Source organism: Dama dama, chromosome 33 (genome assembly GCF_033118175.1).
Source record: "Dama dama isolate Ldn47 chromosome 33, ASM3311817v1, whole genome shotgun sequence".
Taxonomy (NCBI): domain Eukaryota; kingdom Metazoa; phylum Chordata; class Mammalia; order Artiodactyla; family Cervidae; genus Dama; species Dama dama.
The window spans coordinates 29,579,432-29,606,775 of record NC_083713.1 but is presented as its reverse complement, the minus strand read 5'-3'; the positions used below and the strand labels follow the sequence as shown (position 1 = coordinate 29,606,775).

The 27,344-nt window shown below is 35.6% G+C and overlaps 2 protein-coding genes across 4 annotated transcripts; one reads left to right on the top strand and one right to left on the bottom strand.

The window, feature by feature from the left end:
• Positions 1-90: 90 nt before the first annotated feature.
• On the bottom strand, positions 91-21,474 carry CFAP210 (cilia and flagella associated protein 210). Its single transcript, XM_061135387.1, has 11 exons — positions 21,441-21,474; positions 20,731-21,028; positions 20,455-20,666; positions 18,877-19,103; positions 15,752-15,925; positions 15,462-15,655; positions 12,595-12,751; positions 8,774-8,913; positions 6,674-6,866; positions 5,844-6,008; positions 91-873 (listed from the first exon to the last, which is right to left on the bottom strand). Exons 1-11 carry the CDS (start codon positions 21,472-21,474, stop codon positions 529-531), a joined length of 2,139 nt encoding a protein of 712 aa, XP_060991370.1. The 3' UTR covers positions 91-528.
• PHOSPHO2 (phosphatase, orphan 2) lies at positions 20,651-26,212 on the top strand. Of its 3 annotated transcripts, none has more exons than XM_061135140.1 (3): positions 20,651-20,940; positions 21,454-21,487; positions 25,450-26,212. In XM_061135140.1, the coding sequence occupies exon 3, from the start codon at positions 25,476-25,478 to the stop codon at positions 26,199-26,201; it is 726 nt and encodes a 241-aa protein (XP_060991123.1). In that variant the 5' UTR covers positions 20,651-20,940; positions 21,454-21,487; positions 25,450-25,475; the 3' UTR covers positions 26,202-26,212. The 3 variants fall into 3 exon arrangements, with proteins under 3 accessions (XP_060991123.1, XP_060991121.1, XP_060991122.1); XM_061135138.1 differs by having other exon boundaries at positions 20,652-20,816; XM_061135139.1 differs by having other exon boundaries at positions 20,652-20,906.
• The last annotated feature ends 1,132 nt before the right edge of the window (positions 26,213-27,344 follow it).

Here is a 27,344-nt window from a genome sequence, read left to right as displayed (position 1 = left end):
GTTTCTTTCCTAAACATATTTCCTAATATAATACTGTATTTCTTTTTATTTTTAAGTAGTGCTGATTCATAATTTTTACACCTCCCTCACCCCCAAGACCTCTCAATAACCCAAAATGTTTTAGTTCAAATTTACATCTTTGCCACAAGTTTTAGCTATGTTTTATCAAATTAGTGGCTTAGAACAGTTGTGCACTAATAGGTACAGATAACAGGGTTTCCATTTGGAACAATGAAAAACTTCTGGAACTAGATAAATGGTAATGGTTGTACAATATTATGAATATACTTAATGCCACTGAATATTCTTAAATAGTTAAAATGACACATTTTGTTGTGTATATCTTTTATCAGAATAAAAAAGAGAATCTGACTTAATCTTGAGTGGGGAAGAATCAGTTAGGTCAGACATAAATGTACTTCGATGAAAAGCAGCTTTATTAACAAATTATAAGCATATAATTCACTTGAATGTGTAGCTCAGATTAGCTACAAATTAGTCTTCTTAATCTTAAAAATAAACTTTTTTCTACCATGTAAAACCTAACCTTCTCTTAGACTTTTGAAAATTATTATATTTCGATCCCTGAGAGTTATAAAAAGGGAGCTGGACTCCAGTGGTGTCCTTTGCCTGATAGCTGGGTCTTAATCCACCTCTGCCCACAAGAACTGGTCCACGGCCACCTCCAGGTCCTTCCTCTACAGCTTTTACAAGAGGATAAATATACTTGTTTGTTGATTCAGACTCAGATTCAATTACTTCTCTGGCATAATCCTGAAATTCCTTCTCCTTTTCAGCCACCAGAGCTTCAGTAAGTCTGCAGTACTCTGATTCTGCTTGTTTTTCTTGCAGTGCATTAAACTTATGTTTGGCCTGTTTGGGGAAAGAGAAAATATAATTACATATTGATACGTTTAGAAAATTGACCAATTTTCTAAACACACATAGCATATGAAGTTGTAGATAGAGCTTGTTTTTTTTTCTTTTTAGATAGAGCTTTTAAATTCATTAACATTTGACAAGTCCTGACTTAACTATATAATTTATTTCAGAAATTCCCCCATGCTTCTCACAATATGTTCAAAGCAGTGGCTCAGTGAAGCTTACCTTAATATGTGATTGTACATCTTCAAACAATATAGCATGAAATTAAGATTAAAATAACCAAGTTTAAAATCCTGTTTCTACCAATTATAAGGTGTGTTCTTTGACAAGTATAGAAGACATACCAATCACTGTCCCAATCCATCCACTATTTTGAAAGGATGCATTCAAACCTGCTATCCCAAACCAGCCACATATACGATGTGACCCAGCCACATAAGATTAAATCTTCAATGAATATCTGAATTAAGTTAAACTAATTACATTCTCTGTTTCCTAAGAATATGAAGTTGGAACAAGTGACATTTATCAGTGTAGGTTGATCAGGAAGGAGCTAGGTAGAATAAGCAATCTATCAACTAGTTTACTAACATTTCATTTTTTTTCTTTTTATAATTTACAAACACGTTCTGTTTATATCGTATGAAATGACTAATGGCTTTGTAAAGATTTCTATGTTTTGGTTGACAGCTTTTCATTGTATCTGATGCATTTTAAGAAATGAGTTTATAAAAAATTCACTTGTGAATGTATTATATACTCATGCAAATAAATTTTTCAAAATCAATAACCAAACACTTCAGCATAAAATAGTAGCTTAAAATCATAAACTGAAATTTGTGATGAAATAGAACAACTATTTTGAATTCAATACAAAATACCAAATTTTTATTAGAATGCTATATTTCAACACTAGGACTTTTATGCTATTTGTTGAATAGGAACAGACACCAGGAGTTAAAAAAAATAGAAAATGACATTAAATAACATTAGGAAAAACAGAAAAGGCTAAAAACTGTCTCATCAACGGTAAGATGCTGAAATTTGGGATCTTGACAAGGAGCAATTGGGATAAACTGATTTGGTAGCAGTTTTGTAGAAACATTGAGGGAACAGGGATAAACGTTTTTTAAGTACAGAAAGGAGAGTGGAAGGAAAGGATAACCAAAAGATCATATGACTGGTACCTCAAACTTTATATACATCAAATACAGATTTGTAAAATATTGATTGGTTTAAAATCCTAAAAATGATCACATGGTGGGTAAAGTAACAAATACCTTAGGAGATGTTAGCTAATTGGAAACTCAAAAAAGTGAAAATCAAATATTTATCCTGTCTTTTAAAATTGTATTTAAGGGAAACCAGTTGCTGATCATGAAAATTTATTTGAACACTTAAGCAATCAATGAGAAGGAAGGAGAAAATACATTTTTCCACCTATGAATTAAATCTAGGTAACAATCACCAAAGTTTGCTTGTGTCACAGAAAGTGAGACAATAGTCATCACATGCCTCCTAGTGGAAATACACCAGTTATGAGGGATTTTCAGCAAAAAATTGAGCCTGAATCTGACTTACTCTGAATTTTGCATGAAATGTAAGGAACTATACTACCCTGCATGGATACCCACAAAATCCAGACTATAGTAACTCTAAAAGACAAGAAACCCAGTTCCTTCAACAAACAAATGGCAAGATAATGAAGACAAGGAGAAAGAACAAGAAGCATGGGGATGAAGGAAGAGTTACAGGTTACAAGAAACTTGAAAGATATAACAATCAACCAGATAGAATGTATGGATCCTGTTTCATCCTCAAAAAACTTTAAAAAATAATTCATGAGACAATCGGGGGGAAATTGAAACAACACTGAATGTTAAATGTTACATATTTTTCAAATGTCTTAGATGTGATAACAGAATTGTGATTATGTTAATTTATAAAGAGTCCCTGGGTTTTATAGATAGTGAAATATACATTGATAAAATTATAATGATATTTGGTATTTGCTTCAAAATAAGATGGCAGATCCTACTTCTGATAATGGCCACATGAGGTTGGGCAAAACTGCAGAAAAGTTGATTCTTAAAAGTCAACCATTTCAGAGCACTGGTAAATGAGTATGTACAGGCAACTGCTTGCGAAGTGTTTTTTCATGAAAAACTGCTAAATCAAGGTAAGAAGTACAAGTTCATAACATTCTTGTCCAGAGGGCATTGCTATCACTCCAGCTCAGGTGGTGAAAACATGCAGATTACTGGACAATGATGGCAGATTCTATTTGGGTCAAGTGACAAAACAGCTAGAAATTTGAGGAGATTCTGGAATGAGAGAAAAGCTGTAATGATAAATCTACACACATCCCTGACTGATAAAAATACATCCACACAGGAGGCATAGGAGTAAAAGCATTACTGGCTAACGGTGTCTGAACATAAACTACCCATATTACTGGATGACTGTCAAACAAAACCAGTACAGTGAGGAAAGAACCCTAGGGATCCAGGGTTTAAAACATAAAAGTGAGCAAAGACATCAGAGGTACTGTGGTGAAGGCAGATTTCATAGCTTGCATCCAGGGAAAGTAACTGCCTACTAAAAAAGCAACCCTCAACAAAACAGAATCTGCAACATTTTCTATATAAAGTGTTGGATTTTCAACCAAAAATGACTGCAAAGTAGTAGAAAAATATTTTCAGGAAAGAAAGTTCAACAGAAACAATTATAACTAATAGTTACAAAAGTTACAACTTAATGAGACTACTTATTGACTTTGGCAATTAGATTTCAAAGCAGTTATGAAAATACCCAGTAAATTAAAAGAAATATGCTCAGAACAAGTGAATTGGGAATCAGAATTAGAAACTATACATTAAAAAAAAAACAAAACAGAGTTGAAAGTTCAATAACTGAAATAAAAAATTCACTAGGTGAGCTCAGCATCAGAATCAGTGAATTTGAAGGTAGGTCAATAGAAACTATCCCATCTGAAGAAAAAGAGAAAAATATTGACTAAAATGAACAGAATGTCAGAGATTTCTGGTACAATATCAGATGTCTCTATGCATGTGCAAACTGGGTCCCTGAAGAAAAACAAAAGGATAAAGAGGCAGGAAAAATACTTGAAATAGTAAAAAAAAAAAAAAAAACTCCCCACATTTGGTGGTATTAACTAGCACATCCAAGACCCACCACAAATCTCAAATAGGAAAAACTCAAGAAAAACATCACAGTCAATCTGCAGGAAGCCACAATAAAAAAGCTTGTAATCAGCAAGAGAAAATTGACACATACAGGGGACAAACAATATTATTAACAGATTTCCAGTCATCAATGGTGAAGACCAGAAGGCACTGGAACAGTCAAAAGACTGAAAAAAATAATGACATCCAATTAATTTCATATCCAATAAAATGAAGGCAAGATAAAGACCTCCAGAAAAACAATTTATTACTAGTGTACCTGTGCTGTAAAACATGCTAAAGGAAATCTTGAGACTGAATGGAAATGGCCAATAAGTATATGAAAAGATGCTCAATATCACTAATCATGAGGGAAATGCATGTGAAAACCATAAGATATCACTTCAAATCTATTATGATAAGCAACAACAAATACAGAAAACAAGTGTTGAGAATTTGGAGAAAGTAGAACTCTTGAACATTGCTGGTGGCTCCGTTAAATGCTGCAGCTGCTGTAGAAAACAGTATCGTGCTTCTGAAAAACTACATAGAATTACTACATGATCTAGCAATTCCACTTGTGGGTATATAAGCTAAAGAATGGAAAACAGGAACTCAAACAGGTATCTATCAATATAGCAGTGTGCACAGAATCATTATTTGCAATAGCCAAAATATGGGAACCACCCAAACATCCATTGATGGATGTGTGGATAAACAAAATCTGGTATATATGTACAGTGGAATATTATTCATCATTAAGAAGGAATGAAACCGACATGCTGCAATATGAATGAAACTTGAAGATACTATGTTCAGTGAAATTAAAAAAAAGGACAAATACTGTATGATTCCACTAATGTGAGGTACTTAGAATAGCAAATTCACAGAGACAAAAAGTTGAACAGTGGTTACTAGGAACTGGGAGGAAGGTAGAACAGACAGTTACTCTTTAAAGTGTACAGAGCTTCAGAGTAGGATGATGAAAAAGTTAGGGTGATGGACAGTGTTGACAACTGCACCTCAGTATAAATGTGCTTAATGCCCTTGGACTGTATGATTAAAAGTAGTAAATTTTAAGTATACTTCAGCACATTAACAACCCAACTAAATAACTGGCAAAAGATTTAAGTAAACACAAAATAAGGCACAAAACAACTAAAAAGAACATGAAAAGATGTTCAATATCTTTAGTTGTTAGGAAACGCAAAACAACACCATGAGATAACACTATACTAGAATTGTTAAAAATTAAAAGATGGCAATAACAAGTGTTAGCAAGGATGTGGAGCAACTTGTCTTTGCATACATTGCTGGAAGGAATGGAAGATGGTAGAGCTATTCTGGAAAACAGTTTTCAGAAACATGATTACATGCCCGGTCCTGCATACATGTTCTAAAATCTCTGGGACCCCCACTCACCTCAAATATGAAACCTATGAGATCCCAATCAACATATTCTCTGGATAACAGTTATAAAGAGGGGAAAAAGTAAAAAGCATCATGGCCTGCCATATGCATTTGTATTTTCTTTCACATTTACTAAAACGCAATTGAAACTAAAGAAAGATAAATATCTGTACAAAAGACATAAACCTAGTACAGAAACCTCAATATTGATAAAAAGTAACTCTTCACATTTTTAGTACATTTTATTGTATCATAACCATAGCAACTGTCTAATCTTACTTGATAAAACTGTTTTGGGAAACAAAACTCATGAAATCTATATTACATATTTATTTATAAGTATAAACATTTAGGAATAATTACCATTTGCTGAATATGGGCATCTTGAACTTCTCGACGTTCTTGATCAGCTTTCCGCTTTTTCTCCTTTTCATGCTCCCAAAAAATTTGGTCTGCTTTTAGGATAGCTAGCAATTGTTCTGTAGCCTCTATTTTCCTTTGTCTTTCCTCTTCCTCTTTATTCTTCATCTAGATGATAGCAGGCAAAAGAAAAAATTAAAACCATTTTTAGCAACCAACAGCTTTGAAGTTAGAAAGTTCCAAGTGAAAGTCAGCCTGGCACAATGAAAGGGCCAAAAATTGGGGTGACTCCCACATGGCCAGTTTACTTTTTGTTCTAGTAATATCAAGAAACAATGAAAACATAAGTAGAATGATGGGTTTAAAAATATATAGGAACAGAAAAGCAAGGCCATCTCAAAATAGGGAAACATATATAGCATTATATAATTGCTACAATGCTTAAAAACTATCTAATTTAAATCTTATGAAAGTCAGTCATGTAAGGGATAAATTCTGAAGTATCAAGATATACAGAAACACAATGGGGTAGTTTTTACTTGGTTTATCTTAAAAACATTCAAATGAAAGTTAATAACTTTTTTACATTTCAGATGGTTCTGAAACAGAAGAGACTATTACTTTGCATCTATAAAGATCTTATTTGTAATTACCATGTCATCTTCTGTAGAGAGTAAACATGGTCTGTTTTCAAGAATATTGGAAGATAATTTTATACACTGTTTTTCAAATCTCTTAGTTTTTTTGTCAGAGAAGCAGAGGGAGTAAGTTAGAAACTACAGCAAAGGGCTCAATTTTGTTTGATTTTTACTTGTCATCAGTGAATTGCTTACCACAAGAGCTCTATGTTCTGCGATTGCTTTTAATTCTGCTTTGTTTTTTTCATACTTTTCTCTTTCTCTTTTTTCCCACTCAGCCTCAGCTTCTGCAATATCTCTAGCAATAATCAAATCTTCATTGTCAAATTTCTCTTTCATTAGTTTACTCAGGAAGTTATTTATTCTTTCTCTCCGTTCCTCCATTAGCCTATAACAAAATAACCATTTACTAGTCAAGTCTTCAAGAATGGTTTTATTATGGAGCCAACATACTTTAAATGAAGATAAATAACTTTCCTTTTGTACAGGGTAAGTCCTCTCTCTAGTTCAGGGCCGAGCATAGTGCCTGGCACCTCATCAACAATAACTACCTATCTGTTAAAGGAATGGGGGCATTTTGGTTTAGGAAATTGGGCAAAAACTTTCAACTGTAGCTGTGACATATTCACTGATCACTGAATGAATCTGTGAAACCACACTGGAGAAATGAAGAGAAAGGACACAATGCTTGCCCCAAGGAAGTGACCATCTCAAGTGGGAAAAGGGCTTCCCTGCTGTCTCAGTGGTAAAGAATCTGCCTGCCAATGCAGGAGACACAGGTTTGATCCCTAGTCTGGGAAAATCCCACATGCCATGGAGCAACTAAGCCCAGTCCACAACTCCTGAGGTCCACATGCCCGGGAGCCTCCGCTCCACAGCAAGAGAAGCCACTGCAGTGAGCCCACCCACTATGCCTAGGGAGCAGCCTCTGCTCACTGCAACGAGGCAAAAGCCCACACAGCACCAAAGACCCAGAACAGCCAAGAATTAATTAGTAAGCAATAAAGTGGAGAAAAGGCAGTTATGTAAATAACTATGCAGGCAAAAGGTGATAAATGCCACAATAAACCTAGAACGTGATATGGGCAAATGAGAAAAGGAAGACTTCATGGAAAAAGTCACATTTCATCTAGGCTTTCAAAAACAATATTTTAAACACTTTTATTGATTATCTACTTTGTGCCAGGGACTATTGAAGTTATTGGGACATAGAAGTAAACAAAAACATTAAAAATCTCTGCCTTTGTGGAGCTTTCACAATAGCTGGGGTAGAGACACAGCAAACTAAATAATTAAAATAGTACTGTATCACCAATGAAAAAAATAAAGCAGTTAAAGTGATAAGCAATGTGGGGTGTGGGGTTATAATTTTAAATAACACAGGGATGTCCTGAATGAGAAGGCAGTATTTGAGTAATGATCTGAAAGAGTCAAGGGAGGTGAGAATTTCCCAAATAGGGTACAGGAGAAGTTCAGTGTAAGTGATCAAGAGGGAAAGAAAGAGAACAGTAAGAGATGAGGTTTGAGAGAGGGAGTTAGGGTCACTGGGAATTAGGATGGGTACAGAGCCTTATGGGCGATAATCAACACTCTAAGTGTGGTGTGAAGTCACCAGAGGGTTTTGCACAAGTGAAAAGCATAATATAGACAGAAACACGGTGTACTGTATCTTCATTCATCTCATCCCAAATTGCTCACTAAGGTAAGCAACGACCTCTACATCTGAGGACTGCTTTATTTTAAAACTCTCTCCCTCTGGTCATCTAACACTAATGACTGCTCTCTCCTTACTAAATTCTCACCACCCCAACCCGCGCCACCCTTTGCAGTTTCTTTGCTTTTCCTCCATTCTCTGGAAACTATTCCTTGGTCTTCATATTATCTTTGTTCTCCATTTGACCTTTAACTATGGATTTCCATAGGGACTATGTCACCTTCATTTCTTATCTGCTCCCCATAGGTGAGCTCACCTGTACCCACAGTTCCAGCTGCCACTTGTCTATCAATGGCTCATAATCTAATCTCTAGCTTTTAGACAGCTCTCATACCCATCTCTTAAATCAGAGATTTTCAGTATTTCCAGTCATCTATCACATAGATGACATCAATATTCCAACAGAACCCCAATTCACATGCTCCAAGCTGAAATCACCAAGTGACTAAATGCCCTGATATACATAAAATAATAAGATCTTTATTCCTAAAGACTGCACTCTCATATCACAACTTCTGATTTAAAATAAAATAATTTCAGATAGTACTTTATTAAGCACAAAAATTATTTTAGACACTGACCTGTGTGTTTCAGCGTCTTTCTCTTTCCCCATTTGTGTAAGACGCTTTTTTGCTTTGATAAATTTTCTAATCTTTTCATCTTCTTCCTCTTGCTGCTGCCGTTCTACAGCTTTGATGACATGTTTATCATTCAAATGTTCCTTGGAGGGGAAAAATTGTGTTATCCTATCACAAAAGTTTCAACATATAGATATCTAACAGGAACCTGTCAAATGGACACAGTTTCTAATATAATTATTTCTCTCTTGGAAATTTATCTCAAGGAGATAATAATAGCTGGGCATTAAACTTCATGTACCATGTAATTCATCTCAGAGTTACTTATAATATTGAAAAATTAAAAACAACTTCTAAATATTCAATGATGGAGAAACAGTTAAACTATGCTCTCAAGGACATTGGAGGATATAAATAACAATCAGTAGGCAGAAGGAAAAAGCAGAATATAAAGCACTACCACAGTGTATTTTAGTTTTTCAAGCACATATAAGTTTATATTGAATATATAACTGTAAGAAATGTATCAAATGTTAACAGTAGTTGTCTCTAGAGTATGGGATTATAGGTGACTTTTACATCTTCTTAATTTTCTGTATTTCTTTTCAAATATCTCATTTCTTTACAACTATGTAATTTAAAACAATACTATTAATATAATAAAAAATACAGTAAATATGTATAATCTCACTTAATATTTGAATAGTTAATATAGTCATATGCTATACAAATTTAAAATATTTTAAAAACACATAGTGTAAAATTTTTCCTACCACATCCACTATCCTCCTATGCCTAATTCCACCCACCAGACTCAATTACTCTGAAACTAATTTCTTGTCTAGGCTTTCTTTTTGCACATATACAAAAAAATTATCCAGATGTATATTCTAACAAAAATTTTAAAAATAGGTCATTTTTTAAACAAAAAATAAAAATCTGTTCATATCAGCATATATTCTACTGCCTGACCTCAGTTAGTCATCACAACAATAGGTGCCTTTGAACACAACAGCCCGGGTATATAGATAGATCAGTGCTTCTGTTACCAAGAGTAGAAATGAATTCAAGGTAAAAGTTACTAGGTGCAATTATTATATTTTTAGGTGCAATTATTTATTATTCCAACAGATTTATAACTCAAGATTACTATGTACCTACTTTGCTTAAGTACTCTTCTATTTTATGGGATATTACTTTTAAAAGCCTGTAATATGGTTAGGAGATAGATTAGTTGATATGAAAAGGTAATGAAAATATCAAACTCTTAAAAGTGATTGTTTTGAATTATTTCTTAAAAGCTTTATTTTATTGTTTTTTCTAAGTTATTGTAATATTCATAAGGATTTTTATAATAAGAAAAGAGTTAGAATTAACACAAAGTTAATTCTGATTTTTTAAAACCCAAAAGCCTCAGCTCAAGGTCACATAGCTAGTAAGTGGCCAAGTTAACATTAAAAAAAAAATAGGTCTGTCCTATTCCAAAGTGACTTGGAGAGATAAAAATATTATATTCATGAACCAAGAATAAGATTTCATGCAAAAGGAATAATGATATTACTAGTATGACTCTTAGAAATTAAAACTTTGATCACTAAAATTAAAAATTCAGTAGAAGATTTAGAAGACAAAGTTGAGGATAACTCTCAAAAGTAAAAAAAAACCCCAACATGGCAGGAATAATTAACTGCCTCCTGAAGAGTCTTTCTTCCCTTCTGCATAAGTAGGTGAACCCAGATTTTGTTCAGAGAGGCAATATTCTCAGCTAGAAGACTATATTTCCAAGCTTTCTTTTCAGCGAGGTGTCACTAAATTATAACCAATGAGATTTAATGGAAATTGTTAAGTGGGAGTTCTGAAAAAGTTCCTTAAAAGGAGAACAGATAGTTAGAACACTCTTCTGTCCTTCATCCTCTCTTCTTCTTGCTGCCTGGAGTCTGGTCAAGAGGGTGGGAGCTCCAGCAGTTATTCAAGGCCATGAGGCAATCCTGAGAACAGAAGCCACCTCTGTTCTGAGAAGAGGAAGGCAAAAAAAGAAAAGCTGTCTCATTCCCTGTTGATTCTGGAGGAATCATATCAGCCTTGGAATGATTAGCTCTGCTCTCAAAGAAAGCTTTAATTTTTAAGGTACTGTTGCAATTTATTTTGTAATTTTTTACATTTTTCATTTGGAGTTTTCTGTTATATGCTTGTACCCTAACTAATAATATGAGAAACTATTTTTTTTAAATTAGAGCATCACTTCAGAAAGTCCAGAAGGGTTCTAGAACAGAGAAAACAAAACAGAAAGGGATAAATTATAGAAGAAATAAGAAAACTTGACACATTTATGGGTTAAAGCATCAACTGAGTGCTTAGCAAAATGAAAAAGACCTAAAGAAGGTATGTCTCTGTGAAATCTTACAGCTACACAGATAAAGACTCTGAGAGCATTCAGAAAAACAGAAGGAAAGAAAAAAGCAAACACAGTAGATTACATACTTAAGATAAGACCATAAATGGAATAAAACTTCTCAATAGCAACACTGAAAGCTAGACGATTAAGAAACTATATAAAACTCTGAATTCTGAACCCAGAATTCTACATCCAAACTATAAAGCCAGCATTACATTAGATGATAACCTTTCCAGATAAGAATTCAAAAATTTCACCTCCTCTATATCCTTTCTTCAGAAGCTACTCAAAGATGTATCTCAGCAAGACGAAGGCATAAACCAAGAAAGAGGAAGGCTTAAGAGTGAGGCAATAGGAGCTGTGACCCAGGAAACCGGCACAGGGAAGGCCCAGAATGGCAGCTGAGCAGCAGGCCGAGAGAGCAATCAGTCCAGAAGGCAGAGGACGGAGGACTCTGGATGTGGGAGCACCAAAAAACCCAATAACATAGATAATTTAATATTACTTAGTTGAACACTTGAAAACTAGTATCATCCATTTGACAGAACATGGAACACATGGAAAAAATTGAGGTGTACAACTTTAAAGCAAATGAAAACAATTAATTATTTTAATCACAGAAAAATATTTATGGAAGCAAAAAATATAGTCATAGTATGTTAACTCTTTGATGGACAATAGTCATTTAATCATCATAATGATTAAACTAAAATTATGCCCTGATTATTTAGGGAGAAGAGGAGAATGGGAAGAGGGTAATATTGGAAAAGAGCTAAATCCTCTTTAGGGCAGAGAGACAGAAAACATTTAAAACTGATAAATCAAGATACATATCTTTAAAGCTTAATATAGATTATTTAGAATATAATTTTCCAAGAAGCAGAAGGAGTGGAGCAAGGACTACTCCTCTTAAGCGTTTTGTGATGTTTGATGTTTTAAATCTGTATATATGTAACTTTGGAAAGTCAGACACAACTTAGTGACTAAACAACAACAATGAATATGTTACTTAAGAATAAAAAATAACTTTATAAAGAAAAGGATGCTAAAAATAACAAAATAAATTACAACAACCATAAAACAAATATTACCATTTATTGAGCACAAATTAATAGTGGAGCAGATACTGAACATGTATCACCCCATTCATTACTTGTAAACAGCTCTCATTTTAAGGATAAGAAAATTCATTTGACAAAAAGTCTCATTCCTTAATCCTATAGCAAATATAGTTCCCCTCAAAGTATACTTAGAAACCCAACTTAGGTGCTTGCTTCGGCAGCACATATACTAAAACTGGAAAGAAACCCAACTTAATAGTAAACTTGTTTTCTACTCCACTATTGTTTATAAAAAAATATATTGAAAATTAGGCATTGGACTTTGTACATTTCTTGAAGAGATACACTTCTGAGTATTATCTACTTACAAAAAATAGTCTCCTGCTTTCATTGATCTCTTCTTTTTTCTTTCCTTGTTTTTTTTTCATTTCTATTTCATATAATGAGTTCTGTCGCTTTATTTCCTCAGCATCCTTTTCTTCCTCTTTTCTCCTTCTTTCTTCTTCCTCTTCATGTTCTTTTATTCTGAAGAAAAAAAAAAAAACTAAAGTTGAGAGTGAAGCAGAAAAATAGAATATGTTTTAAAGAAATGAATCAGATTCTTACTGGGATGATTTGAACCTGTAAAGGAAAACTTCTGGGTTTCTTTGGGGACAAGAACAGATAGGTAAAGAGCAGTGATAAAAACCAAATCCAAACTTGGTTATCCGAGGATTGCCAATTATTTTTCTTCCTTCAAATTTGTTTCATTACTCACCAAAATTAAGTCCTACACCAGATTCAAATGTTTCTTTCCTTTAGAAAGAACCAGTTAACTGAACAATAGATAGTATGCTGAAATGGTGACATTTTTACAGAAAAGTCCCTAATCCCTTCTGCTTTTCGATTTCAGCACTACAAGACACTATCTAAGCTATGGACCTGGCCCCTCAGAAAATGGGGTTTGATAGAAGGCCAACTTCCTTACCCTGCAGGCCATGTTGGTTGTTATCCCTCCCTAGCTAACACTAATTATTGATGCCTTCTGACTGATGAGTCATCAAGTGCTGGTTCTCTCACAGGGCTTACGTGTGAGCTCTTCAGCGATGCCTGAGCAGCCTCCTCACTGCAGAGCTCCGATCCGGATTTAGCACCAGCTCTGTACAACCCACCCCCTCAGCCCCACTACCATCACAAGCAGCAGCATGTACCATCAGTGGTTTATCACAGAGTCTGCCTGCCCACATTTGGTATGATCCTCAGCATACTGGCAAGACAGCTCCAGCCTGAGGTGTCTGTGTCTGTATATCCACGCATCCCACCCAGCCAATCAACACATGTTCCTGCCCTCAAGAAGCTTACATGTGGGACTTCCTTGATGTAATCAACCTCATCTATACTTTTTAAGTGTCTTTACAATAATTTTTTTTAAGGTTGTCGATCAAAAATCCTCTTTGGGAGGATTTTGGTGTCACAGAGTCCCTCATTTGCCCTGTCCTCATCATGCCCACTGAGAGTCACGGGCAGACTCTCATACTGATCGAAGACAAACAATAAAATAGGCCATATTTTCCAAATACTGATGACAAAAATCTGCACTATGTCTAATAAACTAACATCTAATATATATACATATACTCATTATCAGTTTTTAATCAATTAATCAATGATTAACATATTCTTCCACATTCCAGGTAGCTCAGTGGTAAAGAATCTGCCTGCTAATGCAGGAGACATAAGAGGTGTGGGTTCAATCCCTGTGTCAGGAAGATCCCCTGGAGGAGGAAATGGCAACCCATTCCGGTATTCTTGCCTAGAAGATCCCATGGACAGAGACTGTCCTGAACATAAATATTAGTAACTGCAATAAAACATTCCAAGGTGACAGCTATAAACTCTTAATAATGGATACTTTTAAATTTGTTATTTATTTATTTTTGGCTGTGTTGGGTCTTAGTGGCTGCATGGGCTTTTCTCTAGTTGCAGGGAGTAGGGGCTACTCCCGAGTTGCAGTGTGTGGACTTCTCTTGTTGCGGAGCACACTCTCTAGGGCACTCAGCCTTCAGAAGCTGCAGTGCAAGGGCTCAGTGCTGGGTCCTGAGCCCTCCAGCACCCAGGCTCTCTATCTCTGCTGCCTGTGGGATCTGCCTGGATCAGGGATCAAACCTGTGTCTCCTGCTCTGGCAGGTGGATTCTTTACCACTGAGGCACCAAGGGAGCCTAATAATGGCTATTTTCAAAGAGCAAAAGGAAAATTAAAGACATTGAATAGAGTGGAAATAAAGAAGAAATTCTAAATTTTCCTCCAAATTTTGTTATATTGCTTGAATTTGAAACAATAGGCATATGATTCATTTACAGTTTGTGAAATTTAAAAGAAAATTTTGAAGAGCAGATGAATATACACTCATATGTTAATAGTGCTTAATCTGGATCAAGCATTTCTGGTGGTTTTTAATTTATATCCTATTTTATTTAATTATATTTAAAAATAATTAATGGTGAATGAATTAATGATGTAATACTTAAGTATAAAAATCATATTTTTTCTTTAAAAATGGTAAAAATGTCCACAAACAGTATTGTTTATTTTTGGGGGGGTACATTAATACAATGTATATATTAATACATTTAAACTATAGTATGAAGGAAATGGTCTCACACAAGGTGGCTGGTGGACAAGGAAAAGACTTTTCACTAAATCCCCTTTGTGCCTCTTCCTATGTGCACGCATCAGTTATTTAGAAAAGTAAGTAAAATAACACCCAAATATACTCCTCTCCATATGTACAGTAATAGCTACTTTTATTTTTTAATAATAGCTACTTTTGAAAAAATCAGCTTTGATTTCCATTTACCAACATGGCAAGATTTCATGACATACCAGGGGCTTCCCAGGTGGTGCTAGTGGTAAAGAACTGCCTGCCAATGCAAGAGAGACAGGTTTGATCCCTGGGTCGGGAAGATCCCCTAGAGTAGGAAATAGCAACCGACTCCAGTATTCTTGCCTGGAAAACGCCGTGGAGAGAGGAGCCTGGAAGGCTAAAGTCAATGGGGTCGCAGAGTCAGACACAACTTACTGACTGAGCCACCAAAAGGAGTAATAGTGATTCTTAACTTCTTTCTTTGTATTTTTTTCCTACTTATGAGGTATATTAGCATATGTTACTTTTATATATATAATCAGAAAAAAAAAGCTATATCCATTATGAGAAGAAGAAAAACGTACAAAAAAAGGTAATTTATATATACATACTGTTTTAAATGATCTTTAGCAAGAGCTACTCTATCTCTGCGTTGTTTTTCTGCTTTTTCTCGTTCTTCTTTAAAAGCTTTTTCAACATTGAGTTTCACTTGTTCCTCCCATTTTTTATCTGATTTTATTTTACTCTTTTGGAATTCAATCTGTGCATCCCGTTCTTTCATAACTCTACTAAGAAGTAGTCCTGACTACAAAAAAAAAATTGCAATATTTTAAGAAAATGAAGTCTAGTTATATACAGATGTATTAAATATATATAAAATGTAAGAAAACCCAAGTAGTACATGAAAGTTTTTCACTCGTTCTGTCTGGTAAAATTGGTATTGCTTTGCAAGTTCAATGGCCTTTTTCCTTTCTCCTTGTTTGTATATTGCTTCTTCTATATCAAGAATTTGTCTTTCTGCTTCTATTTCTTCATCACGCTTCTTCTTGGCTTCAAGTTTCTGTTCTTTCATCCCCTACAAAAAGATAAAAGCAGTAGTTTGTTTTCATTTTGTAATTTAACCTGACAAAATTTAACATTATAATTAGAGCTTTCCCTGAGCATTGGATTTGCACATACCATTAATAAATATGAGGTTATACTTATGAGCTAATCTTTAATTGAATTTTTTAGGTAAGTAACACAATTTACGTGGTTCAAAATCCAAAATATTACAAAAGTATATAATGGAACTCTCCCTCCAGTTCTGATTTCCATCTGGAATCTCTAAGATTAAACACTTCCCTTCGTTTCTCACATTTACTTCCATAATTCCATTCTATATTTAATAAATAATATTACGAATTTTGTTCCTTTTATTTATTTATTTATTTTTGGCTGTGTTGGGTCTTTGTTGCCGCGAGGGCTTTTCTCTAGTTGTGGTGAGCCGGGACGACTCTCCAGTTGTGGTGTGAGAGCTGCTCACTGTGGTGGCTTCCCTTGCTGGGGAGCGCGGGCTTCAGTAGTTGTGGCTCCCGGCCCTGGAGCACAGGCTCAATAATAGTTGTGGAGCACAGGCTTGATTGCTCCACAGTACGTGGGATCCTCCTGGATCAGGGATGAAACTGTGTCTCCTGCATTGGCAGGCAGATTCTTTACCACTGAGCCAGCAGGGAAACCCTTTAAAAAATCAACAACAGCATATTTCACATGTTCTTCTACACCCCTGAGGAGGTAGCCAATGTCTCATGTCGATGAAGTCATTTTCTCCTTTATGGGTCATACTTTCTACATCTTAAGAAAATCTCACCTACCCTGAAACCTTGAAGCTATCCTAGGATTTATTTTTAAATGCTCCCTTTTCCACATTTAGGTCTTAAATCCAGCTGAAATTCATTTTTGTATATTCTGTACCATAGGGATATAATTTCATCTTTTCCATATGCCAATTATTTCAGTACCTGTTATGGAATTTCCATCTTTTTCCATCTAATTTGCAATGACATTTCTAGCACATGGCAGGTTCCCACGTATAACACAGGATTGCTCCTAGGCTCTCTCTGCTGATGGATCATTTTGCCAATCCCTGTGCCTATACTGCAGTTTTTATTATTATGTTTCTACTATACTTACTACATTTTTTTTCTTCTTTAACACCCATGAAAGCGTAAAGTATTAGGTGTAGTGTGGTACTTCTGGAAAAAAAAAAAAAACAGGGAGTATATTCCACACCCCCATCTATTTATGGACCAAGGGCTTTTCTAAAATCAAATTTTTTACAGTATATGTTATAGACGCTCTTTTAGCATACGGTTTTACAAATGCATAGTCACTTACAGAACAGTTCCATCCTCCCCCAAAATTCCCTCATGTCCTGTTAGAGTCAACAACTCCCCCTATCTGTACCCCCTGGCAATCACTGATCTGTTTTCTTTCCCTGTAGGTTTTGCCTTTTTCATAATGTCACATACTATATTACACATATGATATCAGTCATGATGTAACTCTTCCCTCTTTTAGAAAAAAGAGAATTCATAAATTATCAACACTGTTCCTAAAGCAAGGAAAGACAAGATTTCTGTGTCCCCTCCCAAAGACACATAATGTTCCTTGCAACACAGAAAGAAATATGCAAAGTTGGGGGGTAGGGAAAGGTCAGAACTCGCTAAGCAGATATTATGCCTGCAGAGTTTTAAAAATTCTACTAGAAAACAGGAAAAAATCCTGCCTCTCAGTTCCTTATGATCCAGGCAAGTGCTATAGTGAGATGAGAATATCTTTTCCCAGCATTTCTCCCCAGGTGAGATAATAAAAGGAGTCAGAGGACACCTCCCCACTTTGAAGTAGATTCCCACTCATGTTCATAGCATTAAATGAAGGTTACTGTACCTCTTAGGTAGAGAATCTTACAGATGCACAGAGAAGGGCACAGCAAAGACAAATATCATTCTAGAAAAAAATGGAATGACAGACAAATCAGAGGCAGATGAAAAGAAGCTGCCTGGATTCCTCAAGAAGCTCCTTGGTTCCTCAGTTTCAAGACCTGTGTTTCTGCACGATCCTCCATCATAACAATAACCAGCATTATCTTGATATCCAAACCAGCCAAAGAGATTTCAAAAAAACCAATATCATTTCAAGAAGACCAATATCCCGCATGAACACATATGCAAAAATTAACATTTTAACAAACTGAAACCATCAAAAAGATAACATATGACCAGCAGATATTTATCCCAGGAATGCAATCTTGCTTCAATGTTTGAATACTGATCAACTCACTATATAACAAAATTAAGAATTAAAGCTTCATGATTACGTCAACAGAGACAAGCAAAAAAAAAAAAAAAAAAAAGCACTTTAAAAATCAAACATCCATTCCTGTACAATAAGGCAAAAAGAAAAAAAAGAGAAAGAAAGAACTAAAAGACACCCAGATTGGAAAAGAAGTAAAATTCATAAAACTGTCTTTACTTTCTGTTGCAGCTCAAATGTCAATATCTGCTTGATGTCCATCCGTCAACAACTGAGCATAATAACAAACTGTGTTATATCCATACAATGGAATACTGCTCAGCAATAAAATGAATTAATAATTGATACAAATCATGAAAGAATTTCCAAATAATTGTCTGAGTGAAACTTATAATAGACAGCAGATCACTGGTTGCCTGGAGACACTGGAGTTAGCATGGTGAGCAATGAGAGGAAGTAAAATGGGGTACAAGAAAACTTTCTGGGGGGCAATGAATATGTTCTTTATCTTGATTATAATAATGGTTGCAGGGGTAAACAGGCACTTCCAATCTTAAACTGTACACTTTAAATATATCCAGTTTACTGTATGCCACTTATACCTAAATAAAGCTGTTGAAAATGTGTTACAATGCACTGTTACGCTATTTTACATCTTAAAAATATTTATAAAAGAGTACTCAGAAGAGTAAGTCTTCAGTGCACGTGTACTCCGAGGTGGTTAATACTTACTGCATATGTATTAGTCCAATGTTTTACCACTTCTTGGGACCGTAAATGCATTTCTTTCTTTGCTTTTCTTTCTGCACGAAGGCATGCTGCTTCTCTTGTCAAACTGTCCAGGCTATCTCGAATCCTTTCCCACTCATTGTGTGGAATTATGGTGACCTGCCGGAGATCTACTTTGCTAGGCAGAAGAGGTGGATAGAGAACTTGATCTTCTTCACAGTTCTTCATTTCTAATAAATTTTTAAAAATGAGTTAAAAACTTTCAAGAAGAGTTTAAGTGATTTTTCACAGACATTTCTATATTGGCATGATATCTGGAAATTGTATCAAAGAATAATTTTATTCTTGTTATCTCAAGAACAGCTGGGATTAAGTGGAAAGTATGCAAGATTTAAAAATCAGAAGACATAAATTTGAGTCCTTGCTCAGTCAATTCCTTTCTATGTAAACGTGGGCAAGTTATTTAACTTCTTGGAGTCTCAACATCTTCCAAATGAAGATAAAATTTACCAGTGAGGCTCAGATGCGAACTTCTGAACCAACTCCCAGAGTTAAATCTATCAGGTAAATATTTTAGCATGGCACTTTTTTTTTCTTTTTGCTCCCTGAGGTTTGAGGTTAGTTCCTCCACCAGGGAGTGCAACCAGTCCAGGCAGTGAAAGCATCCAGTCCCACCACCAGGGAACTTCCAGTGCAGTACTTTATATACAGGAAAGTGAATACGTGAGAGCAATTGTGTTTTTTCAATACATGCCCCTTAAGTACTGCCTCCTACATGTCATGATCCTCTGCTGGTACTTCTTCAGTTTTCCACAGTATAAATATGCACGAGTGCCCACTGGGTGGGAGAATGGCTGGCTCTCACTTGGCGCAAGGAACTCGATTGCTACTGAAGCAATGACAGGAAGAGAGTCTAAGTTCCCAAGGTTCTCATGTCACCATAAGAACATTAATTGGGAATTTACAGACTTAAGAAACCCAAATCACTGAAATTAATGAAGAGTTCTTTAAGTGTTCGAAGCTACTTCTATTACAAAATCAAATTTTTATAAAAGGTCATGTGAGTTAATGCACCTTAAATAGCATTATTTTTACACTCTGATATATCGGACTATATGCCGTAGGGTGAGACATTACCTTCATTCTAGATTTGAAGAAATGAGGCTTTCCTTCAGACACTTTCCTAAAAGCACTCAGTAGGTTCATAGTAGAGCCAAGACTCTAATAAGGTCACTTATATTTCCAAAATACATTCCAAGTCACTCAATGAATAACAAAGCGTAGGTGCGCGAGAATTCAGCAAACACCAGACTTTTGGAGCTGCAACTGCGCAGCTTGAGACCTAGACCAGCTAGTCAACTGTTAAGTTTATGACTTCTTCTCTACCCTTATTTCTGTAAACTTCCCACCTACACAGTCATCCATGGTCAAAACTCTCTAATTTACACGGAGCCCGACGATGCCCACAGTGCTGTTTTTATTTGGTGGAGCCCGTTTCAGAAGGTAATGTACCCTCGCCTCTCACCCCATGCTTGGGAACCAGAAACAATCCCTGTGCCGGGATGGGCCAATTCAGCTCACCCATGCTTTCCTTCGCCTGTCCACTGCGCCTTCCGAATCGCACCAGCATCTCTAAGGTGCCCACGGCGTTCTCACACTTGGAAAGGCGATTTGAAGCCAAAGCTCCGCGGCCTCCAGGCGGCAGAGTTTTCGCCAAACCACGCAGTTGCTTAGCAACGCCACCGGAAGTGACGGTAATCGTCGCCGAGGAACGAAGAACGCGCAGTTGTAGGCTATGGGGAAGGGAGATTGCGCCTGCGCGGGAAGTCAAGGCCTGGTGTCCGAGTCAGGCGGAACTCTTTTTCAGGCCCCCGGACGAGGCTGGCGGACAGAGTACGCGGGAGCCGCGCCGAGTCTAGCATGCCTGGGGATCCCTGGCTTCGGTCAGTGAGGAGTCCTGGGGACCCGGCCGCGCTTGGCCTGATGCTCCCATCGTCATCCCCGTCACCCCGCGGGAAACGACACCAAATTAGGTTCCTGCCCGTATTTTCGGGATGTACCGGGCAGGTGTGTGGGAGAACGAGGCCTGGGCTTGTCGTGTGTGGCCCATGGACCTCCTCGCGGGAGTAAGAAGGGCAAAGCCCTGCTCCCTTAACTGTGGATACTCAAGAATTAATTGACAGAAAATCTGTTTTTAAATACTTTGGTTTCTAAGGCATGGTCCGGACTAGATGGGGCGTAGTTGTTTTTGTTTTTTAAATCGGAATGTTAAAACTTGGATTGAAATATTCATGTTATGACCTTTAAGAAATCTTTAATCGCTCAGTAAATATACTATACTAAATTGAATGTATTTGGAGGACCAGTCAGACCTCTAAGGACACACAAACCTGTTAAGAGTGGATAGAGACTTGATTTCAAAAGATCCTTTCCTAACAAATCGAGGTACAAATGATTACAAGCTAGTTGGGTACAACACATAACACATTAGGCATCAAATTGGAGTTGCTCAATTTGGTAAGGGAGGTAAGATTTTTAGTCACTAAAGTTCTAACACATAGTCGTACTATTTTTCTTCAGGTTTTCTATCAGATGATCCATCGTAATAATGCTGGTAAGTATGAGAGGATTAATAAAAATACTTGTTGACAGAAATATAGTTTTGCACATATAACATTGGTGGGTTTTTGGAAGCATAGTTTTAAAAAAGTAAGAAACTGGCAAGAGAGAGATTTTACTTTGCTTGCATGCTAACAACTTAGCCTGCCACAGTTTTGTAGAAGATGCAGCCCCCTAGATACGTGATGAATTACAGCAGTATCCAGAATATCAGTAATTTTGCCCCAGTTGCCATAGGATGCCTGCCTTTTAAAACTGTTCGCTGTACATAATTTTTGAGACAACAGTCCAGAGCAAAGGGCAGTGAATACCTTGTTTACAAGATATGCAGAACCACTAGAGACCCAAGGAGATGATCTCAACAAAAATTCTGTGGAATTTTAACTGAATTGGTTACAAAAAGTATTGAATCTTACAAGATTTGGTGTCAGTAATTTGCCAGTTTGACATAATGTTCAGTTATGATTTCACTTAACAGCACTTGGTTCTAACTGGTGCATGGATCTCTACAGCCAAGTGTATCTAAAATTATTTACACGCTATGACCTCCACTCCTTTTTTTCCCCCCTTTGTTGTGAAATTAAGAAGGTAGCATATGCACTTTGAAACAGAGCTTAAATTATTTGGAGGGGAACACCTTTATTACAAAATCAGTGTAGAAACTGCAGTTGATGCTACCACTGTACACAGATATTTCTTTTTTAAAAACAAAAATGAGATTATACTGTAAACACTCTTGTGACTTGTTTAATTTGAACATCTTAAGCTTTTACTGGTGAAATAGATGTTCTGTTATGGGACTATCATGTGCATATCTTATTTAAGCAGTTCCCTATTCTTGTATGTAAGTTCTAGTTTTCATTATTGGAACTTACATTAGCATGACATTCCCTGTTTTGTATTTAAACTTTTTGTTTAAACAAAATTTTATTTCTCCCAGTGCCAGTAGGTGCTTTTCTGATGTAAAAGAAAGCATATTAGAAAACATAAATTTTAAAATGTCTTAAATTCTTTTATTTTACAATTTAAGAAGTCTCCATTCCCTTGCTCCAAACCAGAAGACTTTTTCCCCTGCATATAGCGTAGGAGTAATGTTGGTTAGAAACTGGTGGGTGTTTAAAGATGAAGATAGTCATGACTATTTAACCTAAGCTGTATGCTGAAGGAAGATTGTCTTGGAAATACTAAATTGGGTAAGTATTTTTTTTAAAAAAGGTTTGTGTTGAGTGGTGGGGAAAAAAACTAGTAGAAAAAGATCTAAAATTAGGAAAAGTACAGTTGATAAAAATTAATAGTTAGCAGTGAAACTGAGTTAACACAGTTGAAACTTTGTTAACTTCAGATTTATGATACATCTTATTTGGAGGTTAATATTGCAGGGATTTTAGTAACTTGTGGCTGATTAAGTCTAGGCTTGAAACACTTTTCAACCCACAGTGAGTTACATTTGCAAAAATTTTTTAAACTATGTATAAATTCAGAATGCCTAAAAAGCATTTTAATTTAAAATGTGCTTAGGTGCAGTTCTAATGGGATTGTCAACTGTGCTTTATTGTTATTTATTACATTGTTTCTAGGGAGAGTGAATTCTGCCCTTAAATCTCTGAAAGCCAATCAGAGACCCCTGGATAGACATTTAGAGATTCAAGGATCCAGACTATCAGAATATTTTATGCCATCTAAATGCATACAACAGGAGATACAATCTCTCGGTTAGTTGTTCTCCAGATTTTCTAAATTGAGAGACCAAAAATGCTTACTTGTATATGAGTCATGAGCTCTAGTCTCAGTTTCAATTAGTGCGTATCTATCATAAACCAGAGACTACATATAGATATGATCATGTGTGGCTCAGATGGTAAAGAATGTGCCTGCAGTGCGGAGACCAGGATTTGATCCCTGAGTTGGGAAGATCCCCTGGAGAAGGAAATGGCAAACCACTCCAGTATTCTTGCCTAGAAAATCCTTTGGACTGAGGAGACTGGCAGGCTACAGCCCATGGAGTTGCAGAGTTGGACACGACTGAGCGACTTCACTTCACTCACATATAGATAAATATCATGTTTTCTATTTTTAATTGATCTCTTCTTTTTTCTTTTTGATGAGGTTCTTCATTTTTCTTTTTGGAACTTCTTACTAAAACCTCAGAATGGTTGTAAAGTAGATCACAGATACAATATCATGGTTAGTGTATACATTGAAATTAATTGGTGTTTTTATATTTAACATCTTTTCATCAAATTGGCTTACTTAGTATTTTATTTTAAACTGATTTATAGTCTTTATTCTACTTCTTAGGCACTAGAATGTGTTACTAAAGCATGAACTTTGGAGTCAGGCAGACTTGAAACCAAATTCTAGCTCTGCCATTTAACTAATACTTAACCAACTTAATACTTGAGCTCCTGTTTACATATCTTTAGGTGTGCTTAGAAGCTCAGTCGTGTCTGACTCTTTGTGACCCCATAGACTGTAGCCCACCAGGCTTTTCTGTCCATGGGAATTCTCCAGGCAAGAATACTGGAATGGGTTGCCATGCCCTCCTGCAAGGGTTCTTCCCAACCCAGGAATCGAACCCAGGTCTCCTGCATTGCAGGCTGATTCTTTACTGTTTTTGAGCCACCAGGGAAGCCCTTACATATCTTTAAGATGAAGATAATAATAATTCCTACTAAATGAGCTTCTGACAGTTAAATGAGATGGTGAGATTGTGAGGTTTTTAGTCCAATGTCTTAGTCCAGATATCTCAAAAAATATCAATTACTCTTTAAAAAAAATATTTTTTTTTAGTTTACAGACATTAATTGCAACTTTTCCTGGGAATTCTGTATAATTACCTTTTTTACATGATGATATTCATACCACCTATGACCAGTTTATTCTTTCTTTTTCTCTTGAAATTTACAGCTAATGACCTTCATTATCTTTTAATGAAAATAGAGACTTGAGTAATTGTTATATCAAAAGCAGTGTGATTACTCACTTATATACAGATTATTTGGAACTCCAGAGCTAAACTGTCTAGAGAAAATATAAATAAATGTGGTTTTGTTAACACAAGTTATTTCTAGTCTGGGAGAATTTAATCCACTTCCAGTTCAAGTAATTTGTTTAGAATTTCAGGTACAGCATCAAGCAACCATTTGATTAACATTGGCAATGATTTCAAGCTAAAAACCTTTTTAGAAAAGTTATTTAAGGTTTACAAGATTTCACATTATGTTAAATTTGGTCAGAATTTTGGTTAGTTCACAGAGAATCTGTATTGTACATGACCTATTATTTAGTATGAAGATTATTGTAAATATTTTAAACTAATAAGTTTGTGATCGATAATTTAAAGACAATAAGAATGATTAGCCTACATTTTTCTGGTCTTATTTTACAACTTTTCTGAATTAAACTTGAAGGGGATAATTGTTTAATTGCTTCTCTCGTTGAATTGCTCTATAGTTTAATTGTGAATGCTCAAAGAATCACTTCCTCAGGAACACAATAATATCATGAGTATCCTTTTTAGATACTCTGTTTTCCATTCATTTAACATACTCAGATATGAACTTTGCTTAGGGAAAAGTGCTTAAATAGTGGGTCTTATAGTGCTTGGTCATTTTAACTTGTTATTCATCCTTTGTTTTTTAGCAGATTAAGAGTTGTTAGATAGATAACTATAGCTAGGTGGGGCTTCCCTGCTGGCTCAGATGGTAAATAATCTGCCTGCAATGTGAGAGACCCAGGTTCCATCCCAGGACGGGAAGATCCCCTGGAGGAGGGAATGGCTACCCACTCCAGTGTGCTTGCCTGGAGAATTCCACGGACAGAGGAGCCTGGTGGGCTACAGTCCAAGAAGTTGCAAAGAGTCAAACATGACTGAGTGACTAATGCTTTCACACTTCACCTCATAGCTAGATATATAAAACAACATATGTTTAGGAAATAACATTTCTTCTTTTCCAGGGTAACCCAAATCTGTTTCTGGAACCATGAAAATTTTGTTGGTTTTTGACTTTGACAATACAATCATAGATGATAATAGTGACACCTGGATTGTACAATGTGCTCCAGAGAAAAAGCTTCCTATTGAACTGCAAGATTCTTACAAAAAGGGATTTTGGACAGAATTTATGGGCAGAGTCTTTAAGTATTTGGGAGATGAAGGTGTAAGAGAAGATGAAATGAAGAGAGCAATGATATCAATGCCTTTCACTCCAGGGATGGTGGAACTTTTAAACTTTATAAGAAAGAACAAGAATAAATTTGACTGCATCATTATTTCAGATTCAAATTCAGTCTTCATAGATTGGGTTTTAGAAGCTGCCAGTTTTCATGATGTGTTTGATAAGGTGTTTACAAATCCAGCAGCATTTGATAGCAGTGGTCATCTCACTGTGGAAAAACATCACACTCATTCTTGCACTCGGTGCCCCCAAAATCTTTGCAAAAACGTAGTTTTAGTAGAATTTGTAGGTGAGCAGTTACAACAAGGAGTGAATTATACACGAATTGTTTATATAGGTGACGGAGGAAATGATGTCTGTCCAGTAACTTTTTTAAAGAAGAACGATGTTGCTATGCCACGGAAGGGATATGCGTTACAGAAAACTCTTTATAGGATGTGTCAAAATCTTGAGCCTATGGAATCTTCTGTTGTATCTTGGTCTTCAGGTGTTGAAATAATTTCTTATTTACAATTTCTAATAAAGGAATAATATGCCAACAATTGAAATGTGTATCAGTTAAGGTTAGATATAGCAGCATAAAACTCCAAATAACAGTGGCTTTTAAAAAGAGAAAGAGTTTTTCCTCTCACTTAAAAGAATTTCAGAATTTAGTATCTCAAAGTCTGTCTGCTCTACCAACCTCGGCACTTGGCTTCCAACTCATGATCCAAGATTGCTGTTCAAACTCCATCTGTCACATCAACATTCTGGCCAACAAGGAGGATAGTGAGAGAAGGTTGCAACCTCATTTAAATTTCATTGGTCAAAACTTACAATACCTAACTACAAGGAAGGATGAAAAATGTACCTTTTATTCCAGATGGTCATATGCCTAGGAAAAATTGGGGGAAAATGGAGTACAAAATTGAGGTAAGTGCAACTAGTGGTCTCTACCAAAGATAGTTAATAGACAGATTAAATTTATTCCCAGAGAGAATAGTCTGAGTTTCACTTAGGTATTTATTTCCAAAGCATATCTAGCAGTTACAGATCTTAAAAATATAACCTAATTCTTAATTTACATAAGAATTCACTAGTTCCAAATCAATTAATTTTAGAGATAAGAATTCATTATCTTGTCCCAGTTTTCATCAATTTCACAATTTCCTTTTGAAATGAAATACAAATTAATGTTCTTCAAATATTTTTTACTTGAACTTCGTATATTTGGAATACAAATGAAGAAGGGAAATTCACACAATTGATAAATGATAAGTAATATGCTTTGGGTGTAGGAGATAACTGCAAATCCCATTTCTCAGAAAACTTTGAACAATGCATTTTATAAAAAAAAATTACAAATGATTACAAAAATGGAGAATGAACAGTTTATGTAAAGGATAAGCCTTGTGAAACAAAATCACTCGTGCTAAAACTTGCTGAACATTATAAGTTCAAATGATATTAATTTTCTAAATCTTTGAAAGGCCAAATATTTTATTTATTTATTTATTTTTTGAAAGGTCAAATACTTTATTTTATTTATTCAAAGTAATTTATTTCCTCTTCTAGAACTAAGTCAGGAATAAGTTTGGAGAAGTGATTGGAATGTCATTTACAGAAGCAAATATTTTAAATTAATATCATCATCACAGACTATAACTCCAGAATGCTGATTTAATCAGTATGTTA

Excerpts from the sequence above, each read along its gene's own strand:
- CFAP210 (XM_061135387.1), bottom strand. The coding sequence starts at position 21,474 with ATGGATCATCTGATAGAAAACCTGAAGAAAAATA. Across the intron at positions 20,667-20,730 it reads GTCCGGGGGCCTGAAAAAGA|CCTACAACTGCGCGTTCTTC; the intron begins GTTCCGCCTGAC and ends CCTTCCCCATAG. Across the intron at positions 6,867-8,773 it reads AAAGACGCTGAAACACACAG|GCTAATGGAGGAACGGAGAG; the intron begins GTCAGTGTCTAA and ends ATTTTGTTATAG.
- PHOSPHO2 (XM_061135140.1), top strand. The coding sequence starts at position 25,476 with ATGAAAATTTTGTTGGTTTTTGACTTTGACAATACAATCATAGATGAT.